General features: G+C 42.6%; 1 protein-coding gene across 1 annotated transcript in view; it reads right to left on the reverse strand.

Moving 5' to 3' along the window:
- SLC35F2 (solute carrier family 35 member F2) overlaps positions 1-5,245 on the reverse strand; it is a 64,102-nt gene extending 58,857 nt beyond the window's left edge. The window contains exon 1 of the mRNA XM_069759136.1: positions 5,057-5,245. Within this exon, the coding sequence (XP_069615237.1) occupies positions 5,057-5,157 (101 nt within the window). The 5' untranslated portion in view covers positions 5,158-5,245. The remainder of the gene's footprint in view (positions 1-5,056) is intronic.
- Positions 5,246-17,312: the final 12,067 nt, after the last annotated feature.

Raw genomic sequence — 17,312 nt, forward strand, 5'->3', positions numbered from 1 at the left:
GACAATCAGTGGAAGCAGCTGCTGACTGCTAAATCCAAGGAGCAGCCATTCCACTTAAAACCACCGGAGGGAGCCCAAGAGCAGAACTCACAAAAGTGCCACTTACAACCACCGGAGGGAGCCCAAGAGCGGAATTCACAACAGAATAGGCCTTCCAGATTTTGCATTATATAGTTATGCATCAATTGGAACATGTATTCTAGATTTATTCCATAGTAAAAATAATAAAAAATGGGTCAATCTGGAAAATGACCTTAACGGTCATGAGTCTCAAATAATCTTCTAGTCCTCAAAGGAAGAGGGGGTGGAGCTGCATCTTTGCCCTTCCTTACCAGAAACATGATATTACTTATTAAACGGGGGGCTGGGGTCTTGGGGTCTCGTCGTCTCCTGGTCTGCTAACTCCTATTTATGATAACCCAATTTTCCCTGCAGGGTTAAACAAAACAACCTACCTAAATAAAAGCAGACGTTCACGTCCTATTATTTATGACTATGTAAATAGAACAGGTATGAAGTCACTAAGGCTACTTTCACACATCCGTTTTTCGCCGTCAGGCACAATCCGGCAAATTTTGAAAAAAAACGAATCCGACAAATGACGCAGCTGGATCTGTTTTTTCCCATAGACTTGTATTAGCGCCGGATGGCCTTCCGTTTCATCCGTTTTTTGCCAGATCTGGCAAAAATTGTGGATCCGGCGGCCAGACAAAACGGACAGAGGAACGTTTTTTGTGTCCATCAAAAAACCAGACAGCGCCTGATCGGCACTGTCCTGCTTTTCCTATAATGGAAGCCTATGGCACCGGAATTGGATTTTCAATTCTGGTCTCTCTCTCCTCCAGAAACTGACCTTATCCGAATGGCCAAAACAGCTAGTCAGATCCGGCAGAAAAACTGATCCAGCGCTTCAGTTTTTCACTAATTTCGCTGGATCCAGGGATCCGTCCCGCCGCCGGATTATGCCTGACAGCAGAAAACGGATGTGTGAAAGTAGCCTAAGAGAAATATTCCAGAGCGAGGAGCCACCTACAGGTACTTGGTTCTTCTTTGGACAACTAAAAAGTTTTATAACCAAACTTGCTCAACAATCTAATCCATGTAGATTATTGACCCCCTTTGAAACTCTGCTTATCAACGAACCCTCCAGACCACACTGTTTCTCTGTTGTACAAACTCTTACATGAAGGACAAACACCCCCACCACACACAGTACTTTCCAGTATTTTTCTCCAAGTGGGAGACTGACTTGGGGAAATCCTTATCACCTGAGGACAGATCAAAGATTCTTTTGTTTATGTTAAGGTGTCATTATGCTCAACATCACAGGAGAGGAGCTATAAGATTTTATCAAGGTGGTTCAGGTGCCCCTCTACTATCCATTCTATGTTCCCGACGACACCGGATATTTGTTGGAGATGCCTAAGAGAGGAGGGCACATATACACACATTTGTTGGAACTGCCTACCTATTAAAAATCTGTGGTTAGCGATCTTCGAACTCTACAATAGATTATCCCCCCGAGGAAGCTCAGTACGCGAAACGCACGTCGGGGCTTGTGGTGGACATACTCAGCACTGAACCACACATGGGTAAGCAACACTTACGGCACTTTGTACTGATGTGTTTTTTCTGACTTTAAATTGGCTAAACGCAATATGGGAGGGAAGTTACAGGAGAGGATAGCTGGTCCTTAATTTTTATTAGTAACTCCATATTGGTCCGGACTGGGCTATTCCTGCCCACCCCTTACATCTCCAAGGCTCTTTGGTATGCCCTACATTATCTAGCATCATACTATGTAACGTCTTCAATAATCAGAACCTCCCACTCCCGTCTCCAAGACTTTTCACGTGCTTCACCAATTCTTTGGAATGCACTACCCAGGTTAAAGGGAACCTGTCACCCCCAAAATCGATGGTGAGGTAAGCTCACCGGCATCAGGGGCTTATCTACAGCATTATGTAATGCTGTAGATAAGCCCCCAATGTAACCTGAAAGAGGAGAAAAAGACGTTAGATTGTACTCACCCAGGGGCGGTTCTGCTGCGGTCTGGTCAAATGGGTGTCTCAGGTCCGCTCCGGCGCCTCCGATCTTCATTCCATGACGTCCTCTTGTCTTCATGCCGCGGCTCCGGCGCAGGTGTACTTTGCCCTGTTGAGGGCAGAGCAAAGTACTGCAGTGCGCAGGCGCCGGGCCTTTCTGACCTTTCCGGCGCCTGCGCACCATAGTACTTTGCTCTGCCCTCAACAGGGCAGACAAAGTACTCCTGTGCTGGAGCCACGGTGTGAAGACCAGAAGAGGACGTCATGGAATGAAGATGCGAGGCGCCGGAGCGGACCTGAGACTCCCACTTTGTCACAGAACTTAATGATATCTATAGAATGGAACAAATGATAGGTCAAACGATGGGGAGTCCTGATAGGGTCTACAGTACCTGGGCCCCTTGAATTGCATTTAGGGAGACCCGGAGCTGGACTCTTGGTTGTCGGGTTCCTAATTCATATCCACGTTTAGTTTCAGTACCTCCATAACATGGATAATCTATACCTGGACTACCCTGATTATATGAACTAGTGGATCGGGTCCCTGGTCTTTTCGTGTGATTTCTGGGAGTTGTGGGTCTGCCTGACGGGGGGATTCGTGCCCCTTGCATCCCATCCTACATAATCCTCCTCCCTCCCTCTTCCCCCTCTCTTTCTCTCCTTCTTTTACCCTCTTCTTCCTTTTCTCTTTCTTTCACCCACTTGAAATCTCATCTCAAGTATTTTTGTACTAATGAATAAGCTTAATAAATTATTGAGCTATTTAATGGATTTAATTGATTTATTAGTCTAACAATGTATGTCAACATCTTAAAGTCGTGATATGCTTGACAATGAGCACACGGTTATTACAATTGACTTGTAATTATTACTTTTATGTGATTGACTAAGTTGGAATTTTTCTGTCTATTAATAACAATTGAACTTTTATTGTACAATTTATTCAATAAACTTTATTTACACAAATGTACAAATTGTGACAGATAAACAATAAGGGGGGGTACAGCTCTTACCAGAGGTCCAAGGCCCCTCCGGTCAGCTAATTGTGAAAGTGATGGACTACCTCCAATGTCATATTGATAGTGTATTCTAAGGATAATTTCTTTAACAAGGCTAGTTCTCAGAAAGGTTTGCTTAGTAAGTGATTTGAAAGCAAAAACTTCCAAGATAGTGTTAATAATTGATATTCCAAGTAGGAATAAACCTTACGGCAACATCACACAAGCAGCTATTTGCCAGGGTTAATGTATAAACTTGTTACTCTACCTATTATGCGGAAATGAGAAGCAGTTGAGTAATGAATGAAGTTTAGGTCCCACTGCAATCCAAAAGGATTACTTTCCTGAAATAATACAGACCACTAGAACACTTACACTGGATTGCAATTACAAATATATCCAACTATCTTATTATTCATATTATTGAAAGCACAGACTGAGCTGTTACTTATGATGAAGCCAAGCTGATGGAGTTACAATGCTCAGCTGCTTTCCTTTAAAAAGCAACTTTCTACAACATAGATTTAGGTGGACAAAACGGAGGAAATATTAAGTTTTATGCTTGATAAATATGTTTATTAATGCAAACATTAAAAAAAACATAGACAATAATTGAAGACTAATTAGACAGTACATAGGTAGCCAGGCAATTGGCACAGCCCAAGTGCAATGGGCATTTAAAAATGCCTGCATTGTATTTAGTAAAGGAAAGCGTAATAGACACAATGGTCACAGACATAGAATGCAGGCATAAGGAAGCCACACAAAACATAAATGCATGAAAAAATATTCAAGAGAGTTCAAGGTGCTCACCACACATCTAGAAAAGTAACTCGAAGGGTCTAGTTTCCAAAATGGCGTCATTTGTTTGGATCTCCACAGTTTAGGCACATTACAGGCTCTCCAAACGCGACATGGCGCCCACTCTCGATTCCAGCCAATTTTGAGGTGAAAAAGTCAAACTGTGCTCCTTCCCTTCCGAGCCCTGCAGTGCGCCCAAACAGAAGATTTCCCCCCACATATGGAATATCGGTGTGCTCAGGAGAAATTGCAAAACAAATTTTTGGATCCAATTCTGTTACCCTTGTGAAAATTTAAAAAAAAATGGTCTACATTTAAATTTTTGAGAAAAAAGTTAAATGTTCATTTTTTCCTTCCACATTGCTTCAGTTGCTGTGAAGCATCTGAAGGGTTAATAAACTTCTAGAATGTGGTGTAATGCAGTCATTACAATGTTGTCACTTTTGAGTATTTTCTGTCATACAGGCCCCTCAAACTCACTTGAAAAGTGTTGTGGTCCCTATAAAAATGTAATTTTTTTATTTTCACAGCTCAGCATTATAAATTTCTGTGAAGCACCCAGGGGTTCAAGGTGCTCACCACACATTCTAGATAAATTCCTTGAGGGCTCTAGTTTCCAAAATTGGATCACTTGAAGGGGGTTTCCACTGTTTAGGCACATCATGGGCTCTTGAAACGTGACATGGTGTCCCCTCTCGTATCCAGCCAGTTTTGAGTTCAAAAAGTCAAATGGTTCTTCTTCCCTTTCGAGCCCTGCCGTGCACCCAAACAATAGATTTCCCCCATATATGGGGTATTGGCACATTCGGGAGAAATTGCATAACAAATTTTGGAGTCCATTTTCTCCTGTTACCCTTGTGAAAATAAAAAATGTGGGGCTTAAAGAACATTTTTTGAAAAAAATTTGATTTTTTATTTTTGACGACTCAACGTTATAAATTTCCGTGAAGCACCTGGGGATTCAAGGTGCTCACCACACATCTAGACAAGTTTCGTGAGGGGTTTGCTTTCCAAAATTGGGTCACTTGGGGGTTTCCAAAACCTCCAACAACTCTTTTATTCAGTATTCAAACTACGTATAATAGTTGATGGCCATTATGAAAAAAAATTTTCCTCTTATCGGTGGACAAACATATTTCATTATCTGTATAACATTCCCTTTTTGGCTTAACTCTGCATGTCAGATTACAAATAAGAAAACAGTCTACATACCAATTGAAAACCTTCTCTTTCACATTTAGAAGACCATTGATGAAGCGGCTTCTCCGAGGCTCAAGCTGTACAGAACTCTCATTAGTGTTTATAATGTCCATTTTAGTGACAGATCTTCATTTCAGGTTGCAAAAGAAGCGACTGATGCACTGTAACACGTGTCAAAGGCTAAAAATGCTGAGCCGCAGTACATACTCTTTATAGGGAGCTGCTGAATCATTAACTGTCTTAACAAGGTTCAGGCACATTCTGTAACTAGTCCAAGATGTGGAAATGGGTATTTTTTTTAGTTAGCGAATGACGTGACATAATTTAGGAGAAAATCATTCACACTCATAACACAATAGCTTTCCACAGCACAGGAAAAAGGTATGTTACAAAAAATGTTTAAATGTAATGATTAATTAGCTCACGCTTCATGTATATTGACCTATCTTTTTTATATTTATCTGTAGTCAGTCTCCTATCTCTTAGGTCAAAGTATTAACATTTGTCTGCAGAAATGTATAGTTATTGTGTTAATTATTTGTAGAGTCATTACATAACTTATAACTACAGGTATAATTAGTAAGATAATGCACAATATAGTAAAAAGTTATTTGCAATCTATTTAATATTAACCTTTTCACACACTCCAAGCCTGGTTTCACCTTCATGACCTGCTCAACATGTGTCCAATATTACAGGGGCACTTCAAAGATAATGCAACAACCAAACCAATATATCATGCATACAGGACAAGGAAGGAATCCCACAAGATATGCATAAAACCAATATTTTTATTGATCAAAATATTAAAAGAAATGCATAAAAAAGCAAAATGCCAGTATAGGGGACGCTGAGCACAAAATCAAGAAAGTAGGGGTGAAAACCAATAAGAGCAGTATAACAAAGGATATACCGGGGAGATCACCACTCCAGCACTAATCTATAATGGGTACATACTTATCATGTTAGTCAATGCATATCGGAACAGTAAAAACTGCTAAAAAATTGACCCCTCTGCATGAAATAATGGTTCCACGGGATAAATGAAATAGCATTCACCGCGACGCCCATCGAACCAGAACCTGGGTGAGTATAATATAACCTGTTTTTCTTACCTTTCAGGATACATCAGGGGCTTACTGTATGTACAGCATTACAGAATGCTGTAGATAAGCCCCTGATGCCGGTGGCCTTATCTCATATAAGATTTTTGGGGTGACAGACTCCCTTTAATAAATTGTTTTTCTAAAGCTTTATAGTGTAGTTTTAGGTCAGGAAGGGATGGTTAGGGAAGAGCTAGCAAGGTGCAGGGACAGGTAGTGATGGCTACTTGCGGACATGTGCGGCACTTGCAGTTTTGCACTTGCGGTGAGACAAAAACACTGCTAGCAGCGTTTTTTCCCATTGCAGCAAGTACCGCATTTTCCGGATCACGGCAAAACCGCTAGTGCCGCACATATCCGCAAGTCCCATAGGGAATGAATGAGGCCGAACGCAGTGTTGCTGTAAGTGATCCGTTACGCGGCAGATGCGGAAAAACTGCCGGATCTGCTGCAAAAGGCTACTTTCACATCAGCAATTTTTGTCAAAGTCACTGCCGATAGTGTCATACTCAGGGGGAGGCAAAACTAAAAGTGCCTAGGGCAGCATAAACTCTAAATACGGCCCTGCTTACAGAAACAGGATGGGGGAATTCAGATGCCCCTGATTAGAATCTATAATCTAGCAGCATTAACTAGACATATCAAAGACTGGATTAATGGGACAATGGACTTTTCTAATACGACACTAGTAGAGATGGGTGGACCCCCGGATGTTCAGGTTGCCGTCACACTAGCAGTATTTGGTCAGTATTTTACATCAGTATTTGTAAGCCAAAACGAGGAGTGGAACAATTAGAGGAAAAGTATAATAGAAACATATGCACCACTTCTGTATTTATCACCCACTCCTGGTTTTGGCTACAAATACTGAGGTAAAATACTGACCAAATACTGCTAGTGTGACGGCAGCCTTAAAAAAGTTCAGGTTTGCGTACCATAACAGTACTCGGACCCCATTCACTTGAATAGGAGGGCCCGAACATCCAGTGTTTTCGAAGCAGTCATGTGCATGACAGCGCAGCAAACATCGTTTCTGATTGGTGGTAAAATCATTACCGCCAGTCAGAGACCTGCGGTTCCCATGCTGTTAAACGACAGTGTGAACATGCAGCTGTGATCAGAGACATAAAGTTTACCTCCAGCCATTGATGTTGGCTCGGATGATGGGACTACTGCTCCTATCAGCCAAAGCCTGCTGCTGGCTAATAACATTGAGAGCAGGAGTGGCTGATGGTAGTATTCATCAGCCAACGCCTGCGCTGTAAATAAATGAATAAATAAATAAAACTGCATGGGTTCCCCTGGATAACGCGCATCGGGACATCTCTTAGTGGTTTTTACCTATTATGCACAGATCTCTCTATGCCATTCATATTATGTGCCACTGCATATGATTTACTAAAATACATAAAAGTATTCGGAAATTCTGGCATCTATTATCAGCCAGTTATCCCAAAATTGAAGAATTCAAAGTTCCTTTCTTGCCTTGCCTTTGTCGACCGACCAATCTCCAAACCAAACTAGTGTGGGCAGATGTAGGTTCTGATCGAAAAATTCCTACACAGAAATTTTTAAATACCCCTAAGCGACTCACATTTCCTTGCCTTCATTCTCCACAGTGTGGAAATGTACAGAAAGGGGAAAAAAATCATCATCATACAGGTGAAGGAATTGAGATCCATGGCTTCTTTACCTGCGATTCATCCTATGTTGTTTATGCCTTGAAATGTCCATGCGGTCTCCTATTTGTTGGTGAGACTACCCAACGTATACGAGACCACATGTCGCAGCACAAGTCGAGTATCTGGTGTGGTAAAACCTACTTACCTGTTCCATGCCGTTTTGAGAAAACGAAACATAATGTTTCTCAATTGAAGTTCCAAGTTTTGGAGCATATTCCTGTACCCAGAAGAGGAGGAAATAGTATTAAAACACTGAAATGTCAAGAAGCCTTTTGGATACATAACCTGGACACTCTTCAACCTAAAGGACTTAATAGGGACTATGAAATTTCTAGTTTTATTTGACACATTACATTTTATTTAAATTCTGCTTCTTTTTTATATGGAATAGAGATAAAATTAAACCATACATTTTAGACCAAAATTGGGTGAGTCTACGGCATGACCACCAAATGTGAAACACAATGGCCACACCCTCAGAAACAATGAGGGAGAAACCTAGAAAGGCCTTTGCGATTTGGTTTGGTGCCAAATACAATCTCATAAGGACTTTATATGTTGAATCTATGGTTACAGTGTTGATTGAGATATGGGACCAGGCTTAGTATTATTCTGCCACCTCCCAAATAACCCTTAGGTCCGTCTGCCGTTTAGTTATATACTTATGAGAGATGTTATTTATAAGAGGAGTAGGGGAGACTGGTCACGCTCTTAGAAAGGGTAGTTAAAATCTGTTCACTCAAAATTGGTCAATTTATAAAGTGGATCATAATTAGTGAGAATTCTGATCCAGTGCTTTAGCTGCAGGTACCTAAATATTTCATTACAAGGGAGAAAATTGCCGCAAAAAGAAATTGCCCTTGAGAAGGTTAAGACATGATAAACTTTGATGAAACCTTTAAATCTTCACCAATGGAATGCTTGGACATTTGAGGATCCCGGAAGTCTGGGAAGTAGGTATACACTGTGATTAAAGAGAATCAGTTAGGGAGTTTTTTGCTATGTAATGTGAGAGCAGCATGTGGTAGGGACAGAGACCCTGATCCCAGTGATGTGTCACTTAGTTTACTGGGTGCAGCAGTTACGATAGTCGCAGTTTTTGCTGCTGCAGATCTAGCAGAGCTCAGCTGTAGATCTGTGCAAAACCCCGTCCACACCACAGCTTTCTGGGTACATTGTTTATTGACAGAAATCTGCTAATTGGCGGTGGGGTTGGAATACCATGCATGAGGCAGCTTTCCTATTGTGATATTCTCCTACTGATAAAACACAATGTCACGTAATGACAATAGACTGTGGGATCCTACCTGATATCTCAAACTAGGCGCGCCCCTAGGCTATCCTGTCCCCAGGATGGTGGAGATCTTATCTGTTCCCTTCCCCATCGAGGGAGGTGTAAGGCCAAAGTGTATAGGCACACACTAACCAGACAGACAGGGGTAAACAGACAGGGATAAAGGAAAACTATAATCATACAAATACACTCACAAAACAACAGAGCGGGAAACAGGAGGATTAGGAAGGAATAAACCAAATGGGAGAGGATAAGGATTAACATGCAAAACAGCTCCAGCAGCAATCTCCTGAAAAACTCTCCACCTGCCAACTCCAAACCAGGTAGTTGTAAGCTATCACTGGCAAGGTCAGAAGCAAGGAGGAGAGTTCTCATACCCGCTGGGAGTAAGAAACTCAGAACAGCTTATACAACCCAAGACAGAAAACTCCAGGAGTCCAACTTATCAGTTTAACACTTGCAGCACTGGAGCAAAGAAAGCCAGATCTGCTAATAGGATGGTGAAGCCGTTCTTTCTACTGCAGGTGTATTTGTTACCTGGCGATGGAATTGTCTGACCCCACTCTGTTATCCCCGTTACACACTAATTGTATTGAAACAGCAAAGCACAGACCAGTAAGTGACACATCCCTGTAATCAGGCTCCCTTCCACTACCTCAGAGTGCTCTCAGATTACATAACAATATAACTTGCACACAGATTCCCATTAAAGGTGGATAGTTGTCTTGAAATAATTGCAAATGATCCAAACACCCAGATCTTCTACCCTAGAAGTGGACCAAGTAAAAGGTAAACTATCGCATATTGGAGAAAGGGTTGTATTCATTGCCAAAGACTTATTTGTGTTATTTTTATACCCGAGAGGGCTCAGAAAAGGTTAGGTCAGGCCATATGACAAGAAGTGAGGGTCAAAAGTATATTGTGGGCAAAAATTGTATATGATGGATTCCTGCTAGCTCGGCACCCCAAGATCTTATCACAGAGAGGGGAGCCCCCTCCCTCTCACAACCTTTTCAATGCTGCTGTCACTGTTGTCTGCAGCTTCAGGAGCTCGGCTGTCAGTTAAGCCGAGATCCCGCTGTGATCAAGCTCTATTAACGGGAACACAAAAAAGAAAAAATTACAGTGACATAAGTAGCTGCACACCCAATATGATTCAAATTGAAAAATTTATCAAAAACTGCCTGATTACAAAAATATCCATCTCTTTGTCCAAACTATATGTGGGCCTGTCTAATCTATTAGTGGCGACCATTTGCGGGAACACATAGGACTTACCAGTGTTGGGAAGTGGGTTAATGCTGTGCTAATCCTGGGGATCAGCACAGAAAGTGTGCTTGGTATCCAAGTGTTTATTTGTACATTTTTCATGTTTTCTTTCTAAAAATCACTTACATTTTCATATAAAGTATTAATTTTTACATTAATATTTTTGGGCCGCCTTCTCACACTTTTTTTGCTGCAGTTGTGGAAAAAAACGAAATGTTTTGCTGTGATTTTCCATAATCATGGCAAGAAAAATGCTTTAGTCTGTGTACACACCATGCTTTTTGCCACAAACATGGTAATTTGACAGTGTTTTTGGAACATTGCAGAACAAAGTGCATCATATCAATGCAGCCTTTAACAGAGAAAATGCAATTAGCCTAATCATAGAATGAAGATCTTTAAAGTGACTGTTCCAACTGGAGTAACGCAATGATTCCTGATGCCGCTCATCTCATTTCTACCTAACAATTGGCAACATAACCAAAAATTCCTTCTTATTTGAGGCGAATAAAACTGCATTATTCATTGAACATCTTATTGTCATCCATTTTTCTCACCTAAAGAGGGCCTGTGACAAACCTTTATTTTTCGCCAGTGACTACCTGAGTCTTCTGAAATAAACAGATGACCCTAACCCGAGCGCTGCACCCATTATATCATATATGCGTACGGGTTATTGTGTTCACACTCCACACAAACAAAAAAAGGGGAACAAGTTTTCATGAAATATGTAGACAAGCTTTTTAAAATCTCAGATGGTCCTGTATTATGTTCTGGATTTTCTGCTTGCAAATCTTCACGAAAAATATGCATCTTGTAAATTTAGCCTAGGTGCTTTAACCCCTTAGTGACAGAGCCAATTTGGTACTTAATGACCGGGCCAATTTTTGCAATTCTGACCACTGTCACTTTATGAGGTTATAACTCTGGAACGCTTCAACGGATCCCGCTGATTCTGAGATTGTTTTTTCGTGACATATTGTACTTCATGTTAGTGGTAACATTTCTTCGATATTACTTGCGATTATTTATGAAAAAAACGGAAATATGGCGAAAATTTTTAAAATTTTGCAATTTTCAAACTTTGAATTTTTATGCCCTTAAATCAGAGAGATATGTCATAAAAAATAGTTAATAAATAACATTTCCCACATGTCTACTTTACATCAGCACAATTTTGGAAACAAAATTTTTTTTTGTTAGGGAGTTATAAGGGTTAAAAGTTGACCAGCAATTTCTCATTTTTACAACACCATTTTTTTTTAGGGACCACATCACATTTGAAGTCATTTTGAGGGGTCTATATGATAGAAAATAATGAAGTGTGACACCATTCTAAAAACTACACCCCTCAAGGTTCTCAAAACCACATTCAAGAAGTTTATTAACCCTTTACGTGCTTCACAGGAACTGAAACAATGTGGAAGGAAAAAATGAACATTTAACTTTTTTTTGCAAACATCTTAATTCAGAACCATTTTTTTTATTTTCACAAGTGTAAAAACAGAAATGTAACCATACATTTTGTTATGCAATTTCTCCTGAATACGCCAATACCCCATATGTGGGGGTAAACCACTGTTAGGGCGCACCGCAGAACTTAGAAGTGAAGGAGCGCCGTTTGACTTTTTCAATGCAGAATTGGCTGGAATTGAGATCGGACACCATGTCACATTTAGAGAGCCCCTGATGTACCTAAACAGTGGAAACTCCCCACAAGTGACACCATTTTGGAAACTAGACCCCTTAAGGAACTTATCTAGATGTGTGGTGAGCACTTTGAACCCCCAAGTGCTTCACAGAAGTTTATAACGTAGAGCCGTGAAAATAAAAAATCGCTTTTGTTTACACAAGTTATATCTTTTTGCCCACAAATTCTTATTTTCACAAGGGTAACAGGAGAAATTAGACCACAAAAGTTGTTGTGCAATTTCTCCTGAGTACGCTGATACCCAATATGTGGGGGTAAACAACTGTTAGGGCGCACCGCAGAGCTTGGAAGAGAAGGAGTGCCGTTTTACTTTTTCAATGTAGAATTGGCTGGAATTGAGAATGGACGCCATGTCGCGTTTGGAGAGCCCCTGATGTGCCTAAACAGTGGAAACCCCCCACAAGTGACACCATTTTGGAAACTAGACCCCTTAAGGAACTTATCTAGATGTGTGGTGAGCACTTTGAACCCCCATGTGCTTCACAGAAGTTTATAACGTAGAGCCGTGAAAAAAAAAATTGCATTTTTTCTACAAAAATGATCTTTTTGCCCACAAATTTTTATTTTCACAAGGGTAACAGGAGAAATTAGACCACAAAAGTTGTTGTGCAATTTCTCCTGAGTACGTCGATACCCAATATGTGGGGGTAAACCACTGTTTGGGCGCACCGCAGAGCTTGGAAGAGAAAGAGTGCCATTTTACTTTTTCAATGTAGAATTGGCTGGAATTGAGATCGGACGCCATGTCGCGTTTGGAGAGCCCCTGATGTGCCTAAACAGTAGAAATCCCCCACAAGTGACCCCATTTTGGAAACTAGACCCCCCATGGAACTTATCTAGATGTGTGGTGAGAACCTTGAATGCCCAAGTGCTTCACAGAAGTTTATAATGCAGAGCTGTGAAAATAAAAAAATATTTTTTTTTTCCACAAAAAAGATTTTTTAGCCACCAAATTTTTATTTTCACAAGGGTAACAAGAGAAACTGGACCCCAAAAGTTGTTGTCCAATTTGTCCTGAGTATGCTGGTACCCCATATGTGGGGGTAAACCACTGTTTGGGCGCACGGCAGAGCTCGGAAGGAAGGAGCGCCGTTTTGGAATGCAGACTTTGATAGAATGGTCTGCGGGTATTATGTTGCGTTTGCAGAGCCCCTGATGTACCTAACCAGTAGAAATCCTCCACAAGTGACCCCATTTTGGAAACTAGACCCCCCAAGGAACTTATCTAGATGTGTGGTGAGAACTATGAATGCCCAAGTGCTTCACAGAAGTTTAGAATGCAGAGTCGTGAAAATAAAAAATATTTTTTTTCCACAAAAAAGATATTGTAGCCCCCAAGTTTTTATTTTCACAAGGGTAACAGGAGAAATTGGACTGCAATAGTTGTTGTCCAATTTATCCAGAGTACGCTGATGCGCCATATGTGGCGGTAAACCACTGTTTGGGCGCACGGCAGAGCTCGGAAGGGAAGGAGCGCCTTTTTGGAATGCAGAATTTGATAGAATGGTCTGTGGGCATTATGTTGCGATTGCAGAGCCCCTGATGTACCTAAACTGTAGTAACCCCCCACAAGTGACCCCATTTTGGAAACTAGACCCCCCAAGGAACTTATCTAGATGTGTGGTGAGAACTTTGAATGCCCAAGTGCTTCACAGAAGTTTAGAATGCAGAGTCGTGAAAATAAAAAAATATTTTTTTTTTCACAAAAAAGATTTTGTAGCCCCCAAGTTTTTATTTTCACAAGGGTAACAAGAGAAATTGGACCCCAGAAGTTGTTGTCCAATTTATCCCGAGTACGCTGATGCCCCATATGTGGGGGTAACCCACTGTTTGGGCGCACGGCAGAGCTCAGAAGGGAGGGAGCACCATTTGACTTTTTGAGCGCAAAATTGGCTGTCGTGTTTGGAGACCCCCTGATGTACCTAAACAGTGGAAACCCCCCAATTCTAGCTCCAACCCTAACCCCAACACACCCCTAACCCTAATCCCAACCTCATCCATAATCCTAATCACTAACCCTAACCATAATCACAACCCTTACCCCAAAACAACCCTAATATCAACCCTAACCATAACCCTAATCAAAACCCTAAATCCAACACACCCCTAATCCTAATCTCAACCCTAACCTCAAACCTAACCCTAATCCCAATACACCCCTAATCACAACCCTAACCTTAACCCTAATCCCAAACCTAACCCTAATCCCAAGCGTAACCCTAATGCCAACCCTAACCCTAATACGAACCCTAATCCAAACCATAACCCTAATCCCAGCTCTAACCCTAACTTTAGCCCCAACCCTAGCCCTAACTTTAGCCCCAACCCTAACCCTAGCCCTAGGGCTACTTTCACACTTGCGTCGTTTGGCATTCCGTCGCAATCCGTCGTTTTGGACAAGAAACGGATCCTGCAAATGTGCCCGCAGGATGCGTTTTTTGCCCATAGACTTGTATTGCCGACGGATCGTGACGGATGGCCACACGTCGCGTCCGTCGTGCACTGGATCAGTTGTGTTTTGGCGGAGCGTCGGCACAAAAAAACGTTCAATGAAACGCATGCGTGGCCGTAACTCCGCCCCCCTCCTCCCCAGGACATAGATTGGGCAGCGGATGTGTTGAAAAACTACAGCTGCTGCCCACGTTGTGCACAATTTTCACAACGTGCGTCGGTATGTCGGGCCGACGCATTGCGACGGCCCCGTACCGACGTAAGTGTGAAAGAAGCCTAACCCTAAGTTTAGCCCCAACCCTAACCCTAAATTTAGCCCCAACCCTAACCCTAAATTTAGCCCCAACCCTAGCCCTACCCCTAACCTAACCCTACCCCTAACCTAACCCTACCCCTAACCCTACCCCTAACCCTACCCCTAACCTAACCCTAACCTAACCCTAACCCTACCCCTAACCCTAACCCTACCCCTAACCTAACCCTACCCCTAACCCTAACCTAACCCTACCCCTAACCCTACCCCTAACCTAACCCTAACCTAACCCTAACCCTACCCCTAACCCTACCCCTAACCTAACCCTACCCCTAACCCTAACCTAACCCTACCCCTAACCCTACCCCTAACCTAACCCTACCCCTAACCCTACCCCTACCCCTAACCCTACCCCTAACCTAACCCTACCCCTAACCCTACCCCTAACCCTAACCCTACCCCTAATTTTAGCCCCAACTGCTGTTCTCCTGCCGGCCGGCAGATGGAGACAGATGGCGGGCGCACTGGGCATGCGTCCGCCATGTTCTGCTGCCGGCGGCCAGGAGGAGCAGCAAGAGGATCCAGGGACCTAGGTGAGTATGCTAGGGTCCACGAATCCCCCTATTTCTCTGTCCTCTGATGTGCGATCACATCAGAGGACAGAGAATTACACTTTACTTTTTATTTATTTTTTTTGCGGTCGCCGGTAAACAGTTAATTACCGGCGATCGCAAAACAGGGGTCGGTAATACCGACCCCGATCGTGCTCTTTGGGGTCTCGGCTACCCCCGGCAGCCGAGACCCCAAAGATTCTCCCGGTGCCGGCCGGCGGGCGCACTGCGCATGCGCCCGCCATTTTGAAGATGGCGGCGCCCACCGGGAGACACGAGGAGCATCGGGGGAGCTAGGTGAGTATTGGGGGGCCACCTGGGACCCCTTTTCTCTGTCCTCCGATGTGCGATCACATCGGAGGACAGAGAAATTAAAAAGAGATCGCTTTTTTTTTTTTTTTTGCGATCGCCGGTAAACGGTTAATTACCGGCGATCGCAAATGCGGGGTGGGTTAAAAACCCCCCGAATCATGTTCTCTGGGGTCTCGGCTACCCTCGGCAGCCGAGACCCCGGAGAAAATCGGCCTCTGGGGGGCGCTATGGACTTTTTCCACAGCGCCGTTAATTAACGGCGCTGTGGTTTAAGTACCCTTAGCGGCCGCCGTTAAAAGGCGTATCGGCGGTCGCTAAGGGGTTAAATGGGAACTGTGATATTTTGCCACATTTTCATGAAATTTCTATAGGATCTTCTGTCTCTTTCTCTTATTTAGAAACATTTTGATTGTTTAATGTGATTCAAAATAACCCTGAAAGCAAATGCTTAGTTATTTTCTACCTATATTATTCTGGCTCTCTTTGATATACAGGTCCTTCTCAAAAAATTAGCATATAGTGTTAAATTTCATTATTTACCATAATGTAATGATTACAATTAAACTTTCATATATTATAGATTCATTATCCACCAACTGAAATTTGTCACGTCTTTTATTGTTTTAATACTGATGATTTTGGCATACAACTCCTGGTAACCCAAAAAACCTGTCTCAATAAATTAGCATATCAAGAAAAGGTTCTCTAAACGACCTATTACCCTAATCTTCTGAATCAACTAATTAACTCTAAACACATGCAAAAGATACCTGAGGCTTTTATAAACTCCCTGCCTGGTTCATTACTCAAAACCCCCATCATGGGTAAGACTAGCGACCTGACAGATGTCAAGAAGGCCATCATTGACACCCTCAAGCAAGAGGGTAAGACCCAGAAAGAAATTTCTCAACAAATAGGCTGTTCCCAGAGTGCTGTATCAAGGCACCTCAATGGTAAGTCTGTTGGAAGGAAACAATGTGGCAGAAAACGCTGTACAACGAGAAGAGGAGACCGGACCCTGAGGAAGATTGTGGAGAAGGACCGATTCCAGACCTTGGGGAACCTGAGGAAGCAGTGGACTGAGTCTGGTGTGGAAACATCCAGAGCCACCGTGCACAGGCGTGTGCAGGAAATGGGCTACAGGTGCCGCATTCCCCAGGTAAAGCCACTTTTGAACCATAAACAGCGGCAGAGGCGCCTGACCTGGGCTACAGAGAAGCAGCACTGGACTGTTGCTAAGTGGTCCCAAGTACTTTTTTCTGATGAAAGCAAATTTTGCATGTCATTCGAAAATCAAGGTGCCAGAGTCTGGAGGAAGACTGGGGAGAAGGAAATGCCAAAATGCCTGAAGTCCAGTGTCAAGTACCCACAGTCAGTGATGGTGTGGGGTGCCATGTCAGCTGCTGGTGTTGGTCCACTGTGTTTCATCAAGGGCAGGGTCAATGCAGCTAGCTATCAGGAGATTTTGGAGCACTTCATGCTTCCATCGGCTGAAATGCTTTATGGAGATGAAGATTTCATTTTTCAGCACGACCTGGCACCTGCTCACAGTGCCAAAACCACTGGTAAATGGTTTACTGAC

The sequence above is a fragment of the Ranitomeya imitator genome, chromosome 3 (genome assembly GCF_032444005.1).
Source record: "Ranitomeya imitator isolate aRanImi1 chromosome 3, aRanImi1.pri, whole genome shotgun sequence".
In the NCBI taxonomy this organism is placed as follows: Eukaryota; Metazoa; Chordata; class Amphibia; order Anura; family Dendrobatidae; genus Ranitomeya; species Ranitomeya imitator.